We start from the raw sequence: 20,629 nt of genomic DNA on the forward strand, positions 1-20,629 counted from the left end.
TACTAACATTACTGACATCCCGGATGACATTGCTACTGATGTTCTCTCCTTCTCCTGGTGGTGACCAGATAGACCATGAGCAAATCAACTTTTGCCTGTTGTTATTCAAATCTCTTCCCGGTTGTTCTGTGTAGCCTAAAGCTGTAGTTGTACTTTAGGTACTTTATAGTTTTTTAAAAAATTGATGTAAAGTTTACCTTTCCATAAAATTTAGCATTTTAAAGTGTACAATTCAGTAGTTTTTAGTGTATTTACAAGGTTGTATAGCAACCTTCACCAGTATCTAATACCAGACATTTTCATTATTCCAGAAAGAAACTTGAGACCTATTAGTACTCACTCTCATTCCTCCCTCTCTGACTGACTCTTCAGTTAACCACTAAATTACTTTCTATCTCTATAAATCTGTTTCTGTTGGTCATTGCATATAGGTGGAACCATACAATATGTGACTTCTTGTTTCTTCTTTCATTAAGCATAGTATTTGCAAGGTTCGCCTTGCATTCTATATCATGTGTCATTACTTACTCCTGTGTTTTTTGATTTATTTTTTTAATGTTTTTATTTATTTTTGAGACAGAGAGACAGAGCATGAACAGGGGAAGGGCAGAGAGAGAGGGAGACACAGAATCTGAAGCAGGCTCCAGGCTCCAAGCTGTCAGCACAGAGCGCAACGCGAGGCTGGAACCCATAGCCTGTGAGCTCCTGACCTTAGCTGAAGTCGGATGCTCAACCAACTGAGCCACCCAGGCGCCCCTCATTACTTACTCCTTTTAATGGCCGAATGATATTACATTATATGGATATACCACATTTTGTTTATCCATTTACCAGTTGATAGACTTTTTTTTTTCTAATTTTTGTCTATTGTGCATAATACAGGTATGGCCTTCTGTAGACATATTTTTGTATGTTTTAAATCCTCTTAGGTAGGGGTACCCGGGTGACTTAGTTGGTTAAGCATCCAACTTTGGCTCAGGACATGATCTTGTGGTTCGGGGGTTCAAGCCATGTGTCAGGCTCTGTGCTGACAGCTCAGAGCCTGGAGCCTGCTTCAGATCCTGTGTCTCCCTTTCTCTCTGCCCCTCCCCCACTCATCCTCTGTCTCTCTGTCTCTCTCAAAAATAAATAAACATTAAAAAAAATCCTCTTAGGTATATACATAGAAGTGAAATTTCTGGGTCATACGGTTATTCTATGTTTAATTTTTGGGAAGCTGCAAAACTGTTCCCCACAGGGGTCGTGTCATTTAGATTCCCACGAGCAGTATATGAAGGACCTTGTATTTTTTTAGTGTGGACCACTCATTGCTTTCCAAATGCATCTTCAAGCCCATTTTTTATTTCATTCCCTTCTACCTCTATTCCCATGTCTGACTACCTCGTGAAATTCTATTCATCCTTCAAAGCCTAAGTTAAATGCTGCTGCATGTGCAAAGTCTTGGATTACTGGGGCTGGAAGTGATTTCTCACTGTTTAATACATGTAGTTGTACCATTTGTTTCTCTTTGGGGTCTTTTGTGATAGTCATGGTGCCTTTAACTTCTATCTTCTATCATATTTTTGTACTGTCATGGTGCTTCATATAAAACAGGACTTGAGTAAATACTGTTTACTCATTGGGGAAATGAATGGGAGAGAATAGAAAATCCTTAACTTGGATTTTTAAAATGTTACATGGTACCTATAATCTCTGTTTGTCTTCATAATATGTGTAATACCATATTAGACCAATGCTTTTTATAAAATAGAAACGTTAACTTCTCAGTACCATTTGTAATAAAAAAACTCTAGAATTTGGAATGATGGTTTTTCTGTTCTCATAACTGGTAAGTTCCTAATAATACCTAATAATTTCTTGGGCCCGTGAGAAGATTTTTATTGTACACACAGTTATCTTTTAATATAATTTAACAACTGGTAGGCTGCATTTATCTTTTGGCATGGATTTAGAATGGCATCTTTGTCTGTAATTCCATATGAAAGAAGCTGTGTTACAGGATAGTAATGTGGCTCCATGTTATTAGATCTGAAGTTTATTTTTGTAAAATTTTAGTACTTCACTGGATAATAAAATGTAACCAAATTGTTTTCACTTTACACTCTTTCTTAGGATGTTTTTTGGTGTCCATTATGAAACTAACGACAACAGCCACATATGCCAAATAATGTAGTCCAAGTACTGTGGTCCTGTCTGGTGGCCTTGTCTAGTAGTTAAGAGCACAGATTGTGTAGCTATGTGGCTTGGGTTTGAAACCTGTCCTTGTCTTTGTCATTTATTAGCTATGTGACCATGGAGAAGTACTTAACCTTTCTGTTCCTATTTTTCTATCTGTCTACAAATATGTTAACCTCCCTGGTTATACATATTTACATATTGCAGATATATCTAGGTATATAAGTATATATTCGTTATATACATGAGTAGTCATGTTCATGTTTACAATCATATATGTATATTTTTAGCAAAGATCGTACTGTTTTGAATTTTGTGATTTTCATTTAACTTTATAAATGTTTTCTCATGTAACTAAATTATGCTTTAAAAACATTGTTTTTAATGACTGCATGGTAGTCTATGCTGTGAATGTACAAAATATATTTACCAAATTCCCTGTTGTAGTTTTTTTTCCTCTCATTTTTGGAATTTGAATTAATGTGCAGTGACTACCCCTGCATATTTTTGTCTGGCTTTCAGATACTTAAAAAACCATTTTTTTTAAGTTTTACTTATTTAAGTAATCTCTACACCCAGTGTGGGGCTCTAATTCACGATCCCCAGATCAAGAGCCACATGCTCTTCCAACTGAGTCTGCCAGGTGCCCTGTGGTTTTCAGATACTTATTAAAGGATAGATTCCTGAAAATGGAATTACTGAATCAAAGGGCATGAGCCTTTTAAAGCATTTTGGTACACATTTCCAAATTGCTTCCCAGAAAGATTGTACATATGTTACTTGTTGAGAAAATTAATTTAGAATTAACTTGTTTTGAAATTAGAAGGTTACATGTTTATTTTCATTAGTTGCTTTTGCTTATACCATTCATTCATTTCAACGATTATGTATTCAATACCTACTTTATATGATGTATTCTTAGGCCAGAGGATACAGCAGTGAACAAACAGGTATGTTTCCTAACCTCATTTAACTTTCTTGTCTGTAGGGCTCCAGATATTTGGCAGTGTTTTAAATACTATTTTCTTTTAAGAATCAGAAATTAATAAATTGATTAGAAGAGAGGAAAAAATGTGCCTTAATGACCTATCCATGCTATCTAGTCTTTTTTACTATCTAGTCCAATTTTCATCTTCCCAGGGGCTATGTTCATGTACTTGTTTCATTTAAAAACAAAAAACGGGGGTGCCTGGGTGGCTCAGTCGGTTTAAGTGCCTCACTTCGGCTCAGGTCATGATCTTGTGGTCTATGGGTTTGAGCCCCGCGTCGGGCTCTGTGCTGGCAGCTCGGAGCCTAGAGCCTGCTTCGGATTCTGTGTCTCCCTCTCTATTTGCCCCTCCCCTGCTCACTTGCTGTCTCTCTCTTTCTCTCAAAAATAAATAAACATTAAAAAAAATTTTTTTTAAACAAAAAGAAACCAAGCTCTGTGCTAGGCACAGAAGATGAAACGCTCTTCAGGAAACTTGAATCTGGTGTACCTGAATTAGACTATAGTTATGTCTGAAGATAAGCAGATAGGCAGGACGCTCCCTCAAAGACCCTTCCCACAGCCTCATGTTTCTACGGTAATTTATCTGCTTATACTTAAATTCTAAATCAGAAATCATATTACTTTAAATTATAGTTATTCTGACAATATGGAGATTAGTTTCATAGATACTGCATTTTTAACTCATAAACAGGTTGAATCGTTTATTTTGGACCAAGAAGATCTGGATAACCCAGTACTTAAAACAACATCAGAGATATTCTTATCAAGTACTGCAGAAGGAGCAGACTTACGCACTGTGGATCCAGAGACACAGGCACGATTAGAAGCATTGCTGGAAGCAGCAGGTAATTTATTTCTTGTTTTGTTATTTTCATCTCTTTAAAAGTCTAGATCTCTGTACAGAGCTGTGCAAGATTGCCCCAAAATTATATAACATTATATGAGATTTGAACTCTTAGTATGTGTTATGTTTTTTATTGTTCACGTTTTATATTTAAAAAATTCTTGGTTGAAAGTTTTTAGAGAATGATTTCTGGGCTCAACACTATTTTTAAAGGTCTTAGATAATCAGATACTTATCAATGAAAACTTATCTATTTCCAATTACATTATAAATGTGTGAGATAAATTTGGTTCCGTAAGTTATGAATCTTTGATCTGAACTGATTTAAGGGTATTCTGCCTGTGATTTCTTACTCATTTTAGTCTAGGGATAACTTAATTATTATAAGTTGCTAGTTTTTTAATGTTTATTTATTTTTGAGAGAGAGAACGCTCTTGCACATGCGCTTGTGTGCAGGAGGGGCAGAGAGAGAGGGAGACAGGATCTGAAGCGGGCTCTGTTCTGCACTGACAGCAGAGAGCCCAGTGCAGGGCTTGAACTCACAGACCATACCGTGAGATCATGACCTAAGCCAAAGTCAGATGCTTAACCAACTGACTCAGCCAGGTGCCCCTATGAGTGGCTATTTTTTAAAAAAAGATGTTTATTTATTTTGAGAGAAAGAAAGAGAGAGGGTATGCATGCATGTGAGCAGGAGAGGGGCAGGGAGAGAGGTAGAGCTGCGAGTGCAGAGCCTGATGCAGGACTGAATCATACAAACTGTGAGATCATGACCTGAGCTGAAATCGAGAGTTTGACACCTAACTGAGCCACCCAGGTGCCTCCTAAGTTGCTATTTTTTATTGTATTATTTTATTTTATTTATTATTTTATTACTGTTGTTTATATTGAACACCCTGTTTATTATTTGCTGTACCAAGTCTCCATTCCACTATAAAGAAAGGCTTTTTATCAGCTAAAATTGTTTTAAGAAGGAAGTTAACTTTTTAAAATCTTTTATGTTGTTTTTTTTTTATATTGCTTTTGAGATATGTTCACTTTGTATGACACTCCTTTTAGTTACTTATTTAGCATAAATATATGTGTATGTTAAATACATGTAAGAATTTAATCTAGAGGAATGTATAGGTTATTTTTTAAAATAGTGCCTAAAAAATAAATTAAAAAATAATGCCTAAAAACTTGTTAGAGTGCCATATATACTTTAAACCATGTTAAAGCTATTAAACTTCAGAAAATTCAAAATAAAAAAGTTTTAAAGTATAGAAATTTGATTCAGTTACTGAGTACTCTAATAAGCATAATATTAAAGATTCAGAAAAATCACAGCAGCTTTTTAGCACATTTCATATTGACTGAATAATACAGCATCAATTTGATCAAATAATGACAAGGACAAGAGCTAAAATAAATTGAACATTTTTTGGTAAAGTTTATTCATTTATTCTGAGGGGCACCTTGGTGGCTCAGTTAAGTGTCTGACTTCAGCTCAGGTCATGATCCCACGGTTTGTGGGTTTGAGCCCCGCGTCGGGCTCTGTGCTGACAGCTCAGAGCCTGGAACCTGCTTCAGATTCTGTGTCTCCCTCTCTCTCTGCCTGTCTCCTGCACACGCTCTGTCTCTCTGTCTCAAACTTATTTATTTTGAGAGAGGGAGTGGGAGAGAGTGGGGGTTGAGCCGAGGGAGAAGAAGAGAGAGAGAATCCGAAGCAGACTACATGCTCAGTGTGGAGTATGATGCTGGGCTCAATCTCATGACTGTGAGATCACTACCTGAGCCACCCAGGTACCCCAAATTGAGCATTTTTCTATTATTCTTGGAAAGACAGATGTTATGTTAAAAATGAGCTTACTTGATATCATCTTGTTATTCCTTTAATTCTGTCCTGTTATGGAAAAGCACAGGTACAATTTGTAGCCCATTGACTTTTAGTCTACCTACTGTATCTTTTTGGAACTGATAGAAACTTAAAATTAAATTGAACAAAATAAGACTGTTTAAATTAGGGCAGAACTAGTAATAAAAAAAAAAAAGGTATAAAGATCACATCACATTGATAATGACATTGAATGTCCTTCCCTTCTAGTCTGGATTTCCTGTAAATCTCCTACTTGTGATTTAGGGATATACTGTATAAGATTCCTGAAATGGGAGTGCCATGACTACACTCTAATTTTTTTGTTTGTTTGTTTGTTTGCTTTGCTTTGGAATCTTACATTCTTTTGCTTAGAGCAGAGAGAAACTTGGAGAAAAGTCTTCTCTGTTTTCCTTTTCTTAGAAAAGGTTTAGGCTTTGTTTTCTGGTGGTAGCATATCTTTACTCTCTGATTTAGGCTGACACTTCACTCATGTTGAGCGTACTATTCCTTAATTCCTAACTAAGGGCTTTAAACTAATTTCTCCTTTTTTCTGGCACCTCATGATTCTTATTCAGGGCTGTTTTCTGGTACATTAAGCACTTTTCTTTCCCTGTTTTCTCTTAATTCATAGAAGTCTAGAAAAAGCAGCGAGATACCTTAGAATTGCCTGTTTTTCATACATATATTGATAGAAAGAACATAAACCTTGAAAGTAATGATTATCTGCCTTTCAGGAGGTGTTAAAAACTATTGAATTTAAAAATTTTGCATATTTTGACAATTTAAACTCCATACACAGTTAGATATGTCTTTGGTAGTCCAAAGAAGTTGTCAAATGTATTTTAAAATGATGTGCTTCTTTCTAAGAACTGTGCAAGTCAACTGTTTAATGAATATTTTCTTTTTGTCCTAGAGCATTTTCATTTGCTTTTTGGACATTGTTTTCAGGAATTTTTAGACTCTGTGGTTTTTTGTTTTTGCTTTTAAGTAGTCTCTTCACCCAATGTAGGGCTCAAACTCATGACCCTAAGATGAAGAGTCACATGCTCCACCAACTAAGCCAGCCAGGTGCTCCTAGATTCTGTGTTTCTAATTGTGAGAATATACTAGGCATTACTAGGCTTATTAAGGAAAATAGGATTTTTGACACTATTTTAACTGAAAAAATGAAATGGAAAATGTTTTTTCTTTAAGATTCTTTGATATTCTTAGAGAAAATGAAGAATCTTAAAGCTATTTCAAGAATTTTATTTATTTATTTATTTTTGTTGTTATTTTTAATTTTTTGAGAGGGAAAGAGCATGAGCAGGGGAGGTGCAGAGGGACGGAAAGAGAAGGAGATAGAGAATCCCAAACAGGTTCCACACTGTCAGAGCAGAGCCTAACACGGGGCTCAAACTCAGGAACCGTGAGATCATAACCTGAGCCGAAATCAAGACTTGGATGCTTAACCGACTGAGCCATCCAGGCACCTCTGTTTTTAATTTTTTTTAAGATTTTATTTTTGAGTAATCTCCGCATGCAGTTTGGGGCTCAAACTCACAACGCTGATACCCAGTCACATGCTGTACTGACTCAGCCAGTCAGGTGCCCCACAAGAATAATTTTTAAAAATTATGTTCTTCTAAATTATAAATATAATACGATCAAAGGTAGGTAAAGCAATATGAAATGTATTAAGTAGATAATAAAACCTTCCTATTGTTAAGGTTTACATATACTTCCAGGCTTTTTCCTGTGTAGCTTTATAAATGCATGTATATATTTAAACACACATAATTTTTAAAACAATGAAGTAAGCGTCACGTTACACAAAATGTATTGTAACTCCCTTTTTTTCACTTAATTTATTGTGGGCATCCTTGTATAACATGGTATGTCTCTTTCTCCTTGTTTTGTTTTGTTTTTAATCATTTTGGGAAAGAGTGGGAGAGAAGGAGAATGAGAGGGAGAGGGAGAGAGAGAGAATCCTAAGCAGGGTGTCAGTGCAGAGCCCATCGCAGGGCTCGATCTCATGAATTGGGAGATCATGACCTGAGCCCAAATCAAGAGTCAGATGCTTAACCGACTAAGCTACCCAGGTGCCCCACTTTCTCCTTCTTTTAAAGGGTAAGATAATATTCTCTTGCTTAGATGTATCATGATTTATTTTACAGTTCCTTATCGAGGGATATTTAGGTTATTTCCTCTTTTCCCATATTACAAATAATGATGTAGTTGATATTCATTTATAATTTTTCTTACTTGTGCAAGTATCTTTATAGGACAAATTATTAGAAAGTGGTATCACTGTGTCAAAGAATGTTTACACTTAAAGTTTTGCATTTAAAAAATTATATATATATAAAAAGAAAGGGGCGCTTTGGTGGCATAGTTGGTTAAATGTCTGACTCTTGACACTTGATATCACAGTTTGTGAGTTTGAGCACCACATCAGTCCCTGCTCTGATGGTGTACAGCCTGCTTGGGATTCTGTCTCTCCTCTGTGCCCCTCCCCTGCTTATGCTTTCTCTTTCTCTCTCTCAAGATGAATAAATAAACATTAAAATTTTTTTTGAATTTTGATAACTTGTCAAATTTGCTCCCACCCTGCCAACTTGTACCAGTATACATTCCTATTAAGTTTTAGAGGGCCTTACACTTCAGTCATTTTTATTATCAATTTCAAAGTTTATGTTCATTTAATATCGGCAAGTTGCTTGGTAGCTCTTTATAAATGATAATATAAGTTTATTGGATGCTAATTTTTCCAGTTTTTATTTTGCCTTAACTTTATGGTGTGCTTAATTATATAGAAATTTTTACTGAAATTAAAAATGTTTAATATCACATGTATTAATCTTTTATTTCATGGTTTTGGGGATTTGGTCTCATGCATAGAAAAGCCTCCTCTACATCAGCATTAGAAAATACCACATAGTATAGTAGTGCCTTTCAGTCTTTATTTTATACATTTAGATCTTCAGTCTACTTGGTATTTATTTTTGGGAATGGGGTGAATTAGAGATCCGTCTTAATTTTCAAATGATAATCACTTTCTGAACAGTGTTTTTGAAATAAGCCCTCCCATCTCCTTTAATTTGAAATGTCAATTTACAAATGATCTAGGGCTTTTTTCTTTTTTAAGTTTATTTATTTTGAGAGAGAGAGAGCATGCACATGCATGCATGTGGAGAAGGAGCAGAGAGAGAGGGAATGAGAGAGAATCCCAAGCAGGCTTCCACACTGTCAGCACAGAACCCAACGTGGGGCTCAAACTCACAAACTGAGATCATGACCTGAGCTGAAATCAAGAGTCAAACGCTCAACCGACTGAGCCACGTAGACACCTCATCTCTTGTATATCCTTGATATAATTATCTGTTTCTGTGCAGATAACATACTGTTATAATTTTCTTTCTTTTTTGAAATTTTTTTAACGTTTATTCATTATTGAGAGACAGAGCATGAGTATGGGAGGGGCAGAGAGAGGAGGAGACACAGAATCTGAAACAGGCTCCGGGCTCTGAGCTGTTACCACAGAGCCTGATGTGGGACTCGAGCTCACAAACCACGAGATCATGACCTTAGCTGAAGTCGGACGCTCAACCGACTGAGCCACCCAGATGCCCCTCATGCTGTTATAATTTTCATGGCATCCTAATACATTTTATATCTTATTGGGAAAATTTTCCCTTCTTTCTTTCCTTGTTGTTGTTCTCCAAAACTTCATTAACTGTTTTTCTCTCATTTTCAGTAGTGATCAGGCAATGATATTATCATCAAAATTTTCTGTTACAGCAGTATCTGATTCCTCACTGAATCTAGACAAAAAGATTTATTGGCAAGTTAGACACCTAATAGCCCCACTAGACTGTGAGCTCCATAAGGACGGGAACTATGCCTTATCCCTTTTTGTCTTCCCAATGTCTACAAATCACAAGAACATAATAAATATAAGAATGAACTTATTTCAATTTATACTGTTATCCTAGAAGATGGTTCTAGGTGGCTATTCCACCAAAAGGAAAAACTGTTGGGTTGTTTGTTATAATAGTACAGAATATTCCCTTTATTACTACTGAAAAGAGTATAGATAAATATGATCTTATACTAGAGATCTTACAGTATGACTATATATTTTGAAAGAACTTTCATTTTCCTCAATGAGCCTCACGTTAAGTTACATTTGGAATTAGGTAGGGAACAAATTAGTATGATGTGCATTGCAAAGATGGAAAGACTAAAACAGGTGGTTATGTGATGGCCTTTTGACATTAGTGACAAAATTGATATCAACCTTATGTTCTGAATGTCAGCCTTATCTATGGAGACTCTGCCGGTTTTGCCCTACATAGTAGTGTTTAGAAATGTAATTACAACTTGCACTTTATGTTTTTTCTTCCCCTGTGCTGCCTGATTCATTGACGCATGCTGAAGGAATTGGCAAATTGTCAACTGCTGATGGTAAAGCTTTTGCAGACCCTGAGGTACTCCGGAGACTGACATCCTCAGTAAGTTGTGCACTAGATGAAGCTGCTGCTGCACTGACCCGAATGAGAGCAGAAAACAGCCACAATGCAGGACAAGTAGACACGTATGTGTATAATGAATTCTTCTGGATATTAGACATTTTCTGGAGTGGACTTTGGGGAAGTAACAAATTTTGGTCAAGTATATCTTTTGGAGGGATTTATAAACTTTAGCTAAGTGGCTATTAGAATGGCTATTAATATTTTAAGTGTATATATATGGTGTTATATATATATGTGTGTGGATATAAAAATAGATGTTATATTTTTATTCTTGCATTCTACTCATATTCATTGAACATTCTTGTGGAATGAAAATACCACAAGTGAGAAATCCAAAGTGAATAAAGATCTGATTTCTATTTCTAAGGCAGTTACTTACTCTGATTATCCTAGTACACTCTAAACTGACTGCTTAAGTAATAATAAATGAAATAGGTTGCTCTAATCCAAGTGCTTGCTACTCAAATATGATTCATAAGTAGCAGTAGCAGCAAGCAGTGCCTTAGATCTCATTAGAAATGCAGAATTCCAGACCTCACCTCAGAGCTACTGAATCAGAATCTGTATTTTAACAAGAAAAATGGGTGATTCATGTGCATATTAAAGTTTGAGATTTATCAATTTTTTTTTAATGGTTATTCATTTTTGAGAGAGAGAAAGACAGACACACAGACAGACAGACAGTGTGAGCAGGAGAGGGGCAGAGAGAGAGAGGGGAACACAGAATCGGAAGCAGGCTCCAGGCTCTGAGCTGTCAGCACAGAGCTTAATGTGGGGCTCAAACCCACAAACCATGAGACCATGACCTGAGCCAAAGTTGGACGCTTAACCAACCGAGCCACCCAGGCACGCCTCTTTTTTTTTTTTTTTTTTTAAAGTTTTGGGGTTTTTTTGTTGTTGTTGTTTTAAGTAACCTCTACACCCAACATGGGGCTTGAACTCACAATCCTGAGATTAAGAGTTGCATGCTCTACTGACTGAGCCAGCCAGGCTCCCTGATTTTGTTAAACATTCTGTAGTAAAATTTTTACTTAGATTGAACCTTCTGTTACCAAACAAAATTTTAAACCATGGAATTATATCCCAAATGTCTTTGCGGATTATTGCATTGGTAGAGTTTAAAAACTTGTACATGTACTTTATTTAAAATTTAATATGACAGTATGTTAGAACATTTCACAAAATAAAAATGACAGCTGTTTTCATATTCACTTATTGCCTTTCTGGCTTGGTTGGCCTACATGAATAATTAGTATTGCAAACAAGATGCTCAGCACACAAAATGTTCATGCAATTTTTTTTCCTTACCGTATCAACATTTTTCTATGTATGACTCTTTGTATTTAATGTAATTTATTTTGAGAGGGTTCTGAGTCTTTCTGTGTTGGCTAATTGTTGATGGTTTTGTTTTCAGTCGTAGTCTGGCAGAAGCTTGTTCAGATGGGGATGTGAATGCTGTTCGTAAATTGCTAGATGAAGGCAGAAGTGTAAATGAACATACAGAAGAAGGAGAAAGTCTGCTGTGTTTGGCTTGTTCAGCAGGGTATTATGAATTAGCACAAGTAAGCAGAAATTATCTTGAGTGATTGAAATTGTGGAAGGATTTTGATTTTTGTTATCACTAATAAAAGAAATTATAGTTACAGGGCAAGTTCTTTCCTTTCAGGCAGTGGGTAAAATAGAAAGTCGTACATAATTAATTTTGTTGCCTACACACGCAATTGGGCATGGTCCATTTTTCTGCTCAAAAATTTTTCTACTCAGAACTGTTCCTAATGAATAAGAAGCACATAGAAATAATAGTAATATTTTAAAACTCATCCTTAGAAATAATACACAGCTATAATGTAAAGTAGTGATTTATTTTCATTTCATCCAGATTACCTCAATTCTTATAGTTTTTTTCTGTCTGTTTTAGCAGTATTGGGAAATACCCATGTGTTTACCAGATAGTTTCTGTTTGGGGAGTATAGTTTTGCTGTTCTCTTGCTAGATAACCCCAAGCATAACACAAACTCTTTGAAAAGAGCAGTTAACATTTTATCATGGGTTGGCTAATGTGATTACCTACATTACCTAAAGATCAATATGTAATGGAATTGTAAAAAATAACATCTAACTTAGTGTTTTAAGTGGTGAGCACTGGCATATTTTCCCAAAAGGTGGTTATTTTTTTATTTTTCTTCACCCCCACTCTAAAAGAATATCTTTCCAGATTCAGTATATTCTCTAGAAGTACTATTAATAGTAAGAATTGACATTCCCTCTGTGTGTATGTGTTTTAAAGGTATTGCTTGCTATGCATGCTAATGTTGAAGATCGAGGGAATAAAGGAGATATAACTCCCCTAATGGCAGCATCCAGTGGAGGTTACTTAGATATCGTGAAATTATTACTTCTTCATGATGCAGATGTCAACTCCCAGTCAGCAACAGGTAAGTAGAAAGTGATGTGTAAATTTGAGGAAAGGAAATTGATATATTTAATTGTAACCTGAGAGATAAAAATTTGATTTTTACATCTGCACAACAGTAGTGAACCTACAGAAAAATCTTAGCCATTGTTCAGGATCTCTGAGTAAAATATAAATTAATTTGATATCAAAAGACTGAGATTGTGTTTGCCTAAGAGTGACAGTTTTTCTGTTGGGGACACTTTCTTTTTTGCCATAATGATATGTAACATATAAAGAGGCAAAATTAGGAACTGTATATCTTATAATTCTTTATCTCATTTAAATCCAACTCTCTTGTCTTTAGATTATAAATTAACCTGAGATTATTTACCCTGTGGTAAATAATTTTCATGTCAGACATACCGAATGCATTTACTATTAAGATATTCTTGTGGCAGAATGAAAGTTATTACAGTAAGGGCTGTTCTTTTAGTTATTTGTCTTTCCCAGACACACAGACTGGAGGAGCCTTGGTCATGTGTCTTGAGTTATAAGTACAGTTTTAGTAGTAGGATTCCTTGGATTTAGTGAGGCAACAACATAATTTTTAAAAATTTGCATAATGAAAGCATATCAGTGTTTCATACCATTAAGTGAATATTAAATGTAGCCTTATTTTTTTTAAATGATTTTTTAAAGTGAATTTATTTATTTTGAATGAGCGTGAGGGTACATGCAAGAGGGGAAGGGCAGAGAGAGAGGGAGAGAGAGAATCCCAAGCAGGCCCTGCACTAACAGTGAGGAGGAAGCCCCTAGGAAGTCTTGCTCATTTTAAAAATAAATTAGGCGACATGCCTGGGTGGCTCGGTGAGTCAAGCTTCTGACTCTTGGTTTCGGCTCAGGTCATAATCTCATGGTTCATGAGCTTGAGCCCCATCCCCGGCTCTGTGCTGACAGTATGGAGCCTGCTTGGGATTCTCTCTCTCCCTCTCTGTCTGCTCCTCCTCTGGTCATGTTCGCTTTTGCGTGCATGCGCTCTCTAAATAAACAAACAAACTTCAAAAAAAATAATAAAATAAGCAAGACTTCCCAGAAGGATTTGTAGACCATTTTGCTGACCACTTTGTCTTAGTTGTAATAATAGTAATATGCTTAATGTGTAACATGGTTGAACAGTTGAATTCTGAACACATTGGATTCTTTAATGTTACTCTTCTTGCTGAATCTTTAAAACAGTCTTCTTTAGTCTCATACTGTTGGATAGTTAAACCACTTCTCTTACCCCCTCTAATAAATAAAAATCCTCAAAATAAAATCAGGAAAGAAAGAAGTAGCAAACCAAGGGATAATGACCTTGTAAAGAAATTTTTCTTTTGAAGGAGTTATGCTGAGGGGGGTTTATATCTTCCTACTTCATTAGCTTGTCCAGTGAGATTAAGTGTCATTTAAAAAAAATCCCCTTTTAGCATATTTTTATCTAAAATATTCTATGTATCATTCAAAATGATTCTTTTTTTCATTACAGTACAATTTAGGAATATTTAACATTTTCTTTCTATGTATATTCATGTCTTAATTTTCTCTTACCTTTCCTTTATACATTTTATTCATAAGACAATTCATTGTTTTAGGTACATTTTCCATCTGACACATATCTTTAGCAGGAAGAGAAGTAAATTGACCTGTTTATAATAAATCTTTTAATTAGTAAGAAAATTAAGATTGCTACTTCTAACCAATAGAACAAAAAAACTTGAGATGATAGTTTTAGTGGTTTATGTAAAGGAATTGAAGAGGTAGAGCTCGAGCATGGCATAATTATAATTGTCTCCATTTTATCATAATTCTATATTTCTTTTTGGCTTCTGTTAGGAAATACTGCACTAACTTATGCCTGTGCTGGAGGATTTGTTGACATTGTGAAAGTGCTACTTAATGAAGGTGCAAATATAGAAGATCATAATGAAAATGGACATACCCCCTTGATGGAAGCAGCCAGTGCAGGTCATGTGGAAGTTGCAAGAGTTCTTCTGGATCATGGGGCAGGCATCAACACTCATTCTAATGAATTCAAAGAAAGTGCTCTTACCCTTGCATGCTACAAAGGTACTCTCTCTATATATGAATATTTATATATTTTTTTCATATCAACTTTGAATATTTAAATATTTGAATTTTGAGGGTTTTTTTTTTAATGTGTATATATTTTGAGCAAGAGACAGAGAACAGAGAGCACGTGCATGTGCTTGTGCACAAGCTGGGGGAAGAGCAGAGAGAGAGAGAGAGAGAGAGAGAGAGAGAGAGAATCCCAAGCAGGCTCCACACTGTCAGCGCAGAGCCCAATGTACGGCTCGATGTCACAAACCATGAGATCATGACCTAAGAAGAAATCAAGAGTTGGACACTCAACTGTCTGAGCCACATAAGCGCCCCGAGGATTAAATATTTGAATTAATTTTGTATTACTTAGGTTTTCCTTGTGCTGTCAAATTATCTAGCTTCTAAGAGATTATATAGAAAGTCTATTTTAGTCTGTATCTCATAAAGTATAATTTAACAGTGTGTTTATTATTTTAATTTCTATTTATTCAGGTAGCTATGAAGTCAACGAAAACTTGTAGCATAAAACTTGAAGGTTTCTGTTATTTAATAACTTTTGTTTTATATGATTTTTCCAACTATTACTTCAAAAATAAAGCACACTCAGATAACAGTAAAAATAATAATCACAGTTGATATAGAAAACTTGAAAAACACAGAATAGGGTAAGGAAAGGAAATTTTACAGTGACATGTAATGTTACCCCCTAAAGATGAAGGCATGTAAACAGTATTTTAGTATATTTACTTCCAGTGTGTTTTTAAAGCATATATATATAAACATATGTATAATTTTTAAACTATACAACCAAACTTAACTGTTTTGTAGTGTGCTTATTTTATTTAGCAATATGTCATGAACATTTCCCATCTCAAGAAATATTTTTCTAACACAGCTTTTGGTGGTCACATAGTACTTCACTATTTCAGGAGTGGGTTAGGCTGCACATGTCATGAAACCTAAATTAAGAATTATTTGAACAAAAGAGAGGCTTTTTCTTTTTTACATAAATCAAGTCCAAGGGTAGGCTGTCTAGAGCTAGTTTAGCAGCAGTTCCACTGCTATCAAGATCTCAGAATTCTCTTTTTTCTGCTCTACCTTTCTAGTATGTGGTTTCTATCCTCAAAGTTACCTACACTCCAAAATGGTAGCTAGAGCCCCAGCAATCCATATTCTAGGAAGGATGAAAGGGTAAGGGCAAAATGGGGAGTGCCCTTCAATTTAGTAAGCTACCTTTAAGGAATCTTCATAGAAGTTCTGCCTTATAGCTACCACTTACATCACACTGGCTACACATAACAAGGGAAGCTGGGAAATGTAGTCTTTTAGTCAGGCATTTTGCCACTCAGATAAAATCAGAGTTCTACTATTAAGGAAGACTGAAAGAGTGGGTATTGGGTAGGGAACTCGTAGTCTTTGCAAATACTTCAGATGGATGCACCATAATGCCTATTGTTGGACACTTGAATTGTTCCCAGTTTTTCACTATTATTAAAAACACTGTAATAACATCCTTGTGTAGACATCTTTGCCTAATCTCTGATTATTTCCTTAGGATAAATTCCTGGAAGTGGAATTGCTGGGTCAAAGGGTATGGACATTTTTAAGGCTTTTGATACATATTGCCAAATTGCCTTCTAGAAAGGTTGAACCAATTTACACTCCCACCAGCAGTGTTTGAGAGTGCCCTTTATCCCACCCTACACCCTCACCAACACTGGGTATTATCATTCTTTTTAATATTTGCCATTTTGATAATAGAAAATGGTGTCTCATTTTAATTTGCATTTGTTTAATAGGAAGGTTTAATTTTTTTTTTTTCAGTTTAGTAATCATTTGCTTTTCTTTTTTAATAACCATTTCATGTCCTTCATCCATTTTTCTACTGGAGTGTTTGTCTTTTTCTTGCTGACTATTAAGGCTTTTTATATATTAAATGTATCCAGAGGGTTGAAATTATTTTGAAAGGATTATTCTATGCCTGTTCATTTCCACAGTGAGTTTATGGTCATTATGTTAATTCTGTTTTTATGAAAAATATGATGCAAACATACTTTACCTGGCATTTGATTTGATTTCAGTGTTTTGATTTGATAGTTTGATAAGTAGTTTATAATAGAATATATAATAGTATTATTGCTTTATTTAACTTGAATTATGTGCTTTGAACTAATTCAATCTTTAAAACCTAGATACCTTGACGAGAGCCTGCTTATTAGTTTGGATTGGCTTTGTAAAAGTGTCATTGCTTTATTGAATGAAAAATTAATTCTCTTATAAACTTTTGTATAGATACCTGAAAGAAAATGATTCCTCATTTTAATTCTTACGTATTAAATTAATACTCAGTTCCTTAGAAATACAATTTTAAAATTTGTGTTCTTTTCTTTAAGGCCATCTGGATATGGTTCGATTTCTACTTGACGCTGGTGCAGATCAAGAGCACAAAACAGATGAGATGCACACTGCCTTAATGGAGGCTTGCATGGTAATTTTAAATTGCACTCACTTGAAACAACATTATTGAAAAACAATGTTTTGTTTAACCTTTGTTTTTGTTTTGTTTGTTTTGGAAGATAACTTTTTTTAATGTTTATTTATTTTTGAGAGAGAGATAGAGTGTGAGTGGGTGAGGGGCAGAGAGCGAGGCAGACAGAGGATCTGAAGCGGGCTCAACGCCAACAGCCAACAGCCCGATGTGGGGCTCAAACTCAGGAACTGTGAGATCAGGATCTGAGCTGAAGTAGGATGCTTAACCGACTGAGCCACCCAGGTACCCCAGAAGAGAACTTTTTATTACTTTTATGTACAGAAAATTCAACAGCATACACTTAGCCCAGTTTGGTGGACAGTTATTTAGCCTTTCCTTTTTCCAACTTGGCAATGCAAACCACTGACTTTGGACCCCGTACGTTGCTTCCCCAGTGATAGTGGATCTCATCATATCTGTCATTGTAATTGGTCCTGATAGCTTCCACCAGCTTAGGCAGAGCTTCTTTGTCTTCCAAGTTAAGCTGTGTGAAGTCAACAGTGGTACAGGTCTTTCCATGGGCCAGAAACCCCAATCTGGGCCTTCCCCTTGATAAAGCAGTAGGGAACCCCCATCTGAAGACACAGGACATCAATCAGCTCAGTGGGATCCACATCATGTGCAGTTACTACCAAGTGAACCTTCTTATTTTCTATTGAGGTGGTGATAGTATTAACCCCAGCTTGAAGGACAGGTGGCCTCTTAGCGGGGACATCCTCTTTCCCTGCAGCTTTCTTCTCAGACCAGGTCAACAGTCTCTCCTTCTTCTCTTGCTTTGTCTCTGTTCTGTATTTATGGGCCAGCTTAAGCAGTTGAGTAGCTGTTTGGTGGTATAGAGCCTGGGTGAACTGGTTAATTGCGGGAGGCACTTTTATTTTATTTTTATTTTTTGTGCGGAAGGCACTTTTAAAGTTTATTTATTATTTATTTTTAGAGAGTGTGAGTGCATGAGCAGGGGATAAGCAGAGAGAGGGGCAGAATCCCAAGCAGGCTTCATGCTCACAGTATGGAGCCTGACGCCGGGCTTGAACCCACAAACTCTGAGATCATGACCTGAGCCGAAACCAAGAGTTGGATGCTCAACCAAATGAGCCATCCAGGTGCCCTCGGGAGGCACTTTTAAATGTTTATAGAGTTTATAGCCCTTTGCCACTATAGGTGGGTGTAGTGGGGCCATTTGACAAAGCAGGTAAGGTTCCTTTTGGGCTGGATATCCTGTCTGATGCCAAAATTCTTGGACCTTTTCTCAGATGGAATTGACCACCTTCTTGGCCTCCTGCTTCTTCATTGCAGCAGGGGCCAGAGCCACCTTCCTCCCTGTAACCTTCTTTCCTTTTGGCATCTTGGATGGCTGGAGGAGACTTGTTTAACTTTAATTGGAAATCTGTCAATGTAGGAAGCACTACAAAAGGCAGGCTTGGCTCTGTCATTTCCAACACACCGATAGACTTATTTTCTCCCCCCCCCCCTTTTGTGTGTGTGTGTGTGTGTGTGTGTTAAAAGACACATAACAGGGGCGCCTGGGTGGCTCAGTCGGTTGGGCGACCGACTTCAGCTCAGGTCATGATCTTGCATTCAGTGAGTTCGAGCCCTGCATTGGGCTCTGAGCTGACAGCTCAGAGCCTGGAGCCTGCTTCAGATTCTGTGTCTCCTTCTCTCTGCTCCTCCCCTGCTTGTGCTCTCTTTCTGTCTCTCAAAAATGAATAAACGTTAAAAAAATTAAAAAGACACATAACATAAAATTTACCATCTTAGCCATTTTTAAAAGATTTTATTAAAATAAATAAATATTTAAAAAAATAAAATAAAATAAAATAAAAAATAAATAAATAAATATTTTATTTTTAAGTAATCACTACACCCAACATGGGGCTCAAACTCACAACCCCAAAATCAAGAATTGCATTTCTAACAACTGAGCCAGCCAGCTGCCTCCCCCATAGTAGCCTTTTTGTTAAGTGTACAGTTCAGTGGTATTAAATACATTAATAATGTTATGTAACTATCACCAATGTCCATCTTCATAACTCTTTTCATCTTGTAAGACTGAAATCCTGGGGCGCCTGGGTGGCTCGGTTGGTTGGGCGTCCGACTTCGGCTTAGGTCATGATTTCGCAGTCCGTGGGTTCGAGCCTCGCGTTGGGCTCTGTGCTGACGGCTTGGAGCCTGGAGTCTGTTTCAGATTCTGTGTCTCCCTCTTTCTCTGACCCTCCCCTGTTCATGCTCTCTGTCTGTCTCAAAAATAAATAAATGTTAAAAAAAAAAGTTTAAAAAAAAAACGTGAAATCCTGTACTCATTCAATAACAATTTCCCATTCCCTGCTTTCCCTAGCCCCTAGCAATCACCATTCTTTTTTTTGTCTATGATTTTGGCTACTCTAATTATCTTGCTGAAGACTAATCATACAGGGCACCTGGGTGGCTCAATTGGTTAAAGTGTCTGACTCTTGATTTTGGCTCACGTCATGATCTCAGGGTTGTGAGATTTAACCCTGCATCAGGCTCTGCATAGAGCACGGAGCCTGCTTAAGATTCTCTCTCCCTCTCTCTGCCCCTCTCCTGCTCTTTCTCTCTCTCTAAAATAAAAAATGAAAGAGTAATCATAAACATAATTATAGTAAAACCTTGGTTTGTGAGTATAATTCATTCCAGAATCATGCTTATAATCCACAGCACTTGTATATCGAAGCAAATTTCCCTGTAAGAAATAAGGGAAACTCAGATGATTCGTTCCACAACTGAAAAATATTCACATAAAAATAATTGCAATACTGTAATATAATAAAAATATTAAATAAAATACAAAATATAAAGAAAGATAATCCAATTAACCTGCACTTCCCTTTGAAAACATTCGTGGCTGGTGTGAGGGAGATGAGAGAGGAGGGTTATTGTGTAGGACGATTTTCACTATCACTAATGGAATCACTGCTATCTATTTGCTCAGTGGAATCTTTTTCTTTTCATGCAACTTTAACAAGTAACCTACTCAATGACACTTGGTTTTGCCTCATTTTGAGGATTTCCTGGAAATGTGACTTTGCATTGTCATTAAACAGATTCATCGCTCACACTGCTACAGCCTTGTATGGGTGGTACTTTTCTACAAAATTTTGCAGTTTCCCACATTTTATACAGCTCCCTAATCTCATTTCAAGTGAGGGATTCCTCTGCTTTTTCTCCTCCTCTCCAGACGAGATGCAAATGTAGACTTATAAAATC

At 36.3% G+C, this 20,629-nt stretch overlaps 1 protein-coding gene and 1 pseudogene across 4 annotated transcripts in view; one reads left to right on the top strand and one right to left on the bottom strand.

Moving 5' to 3' along the window:
* Positions 1-20,629, top strand: part of ANKHD1 (ankyrin repeat and KH domain containing 1) — a 130,362-nt gene that overhangs the window by 24,492 nt on the left and 85,241 nt on the right. For all 4 annotated transcript variants that reach the window (XM_042985305.1, XM_042985309.1, XM_042985307.1 and 1 more), the window contains exons 2-7: positions 3,858-4,011; positions 10,288-10,444; positions 11,797-11,944; positions 12,670-12,817; positions 14,650-14,883; positions 17,271-17,365. In XM_042985305.1, the coding sequence (XP_042841239.1) occupies positions 3,858-4,011; positions 10,288-10,444; positions 11,797-11,944; positions 12,670-12,817; positions 14,650-14,883; positions 17,271-17,365 (936 nt within the window). The remainder of the gene's footprint in view (positions 1-3,857; positions 4,012-10,287; positions 10,445-11,796; positions 11,945-12,669; positions 12,818-14,649; positions 14,884-17,270; positions 17,366-20,629) is intronic.
* LOC107179216 lies at positions 17,619-18,761 on the bottom strand (annotated as a pseudogene).

The sequence above is a fragment of the Panthera tigris genome, chromosome A1 (genome assembly GCF_018350195.1).
Source record: "Panthera tigris isolate Pti1 chromosome A1, P.tigris_Pti1_mat1.1, whole genome shotgun sequence".
Classification (NCBI taxonomy): Eukaryota; Metazoa; Chordata; class Mammalia; order Carnivora; family Felidae; genus Panthera; species Panthera tigris.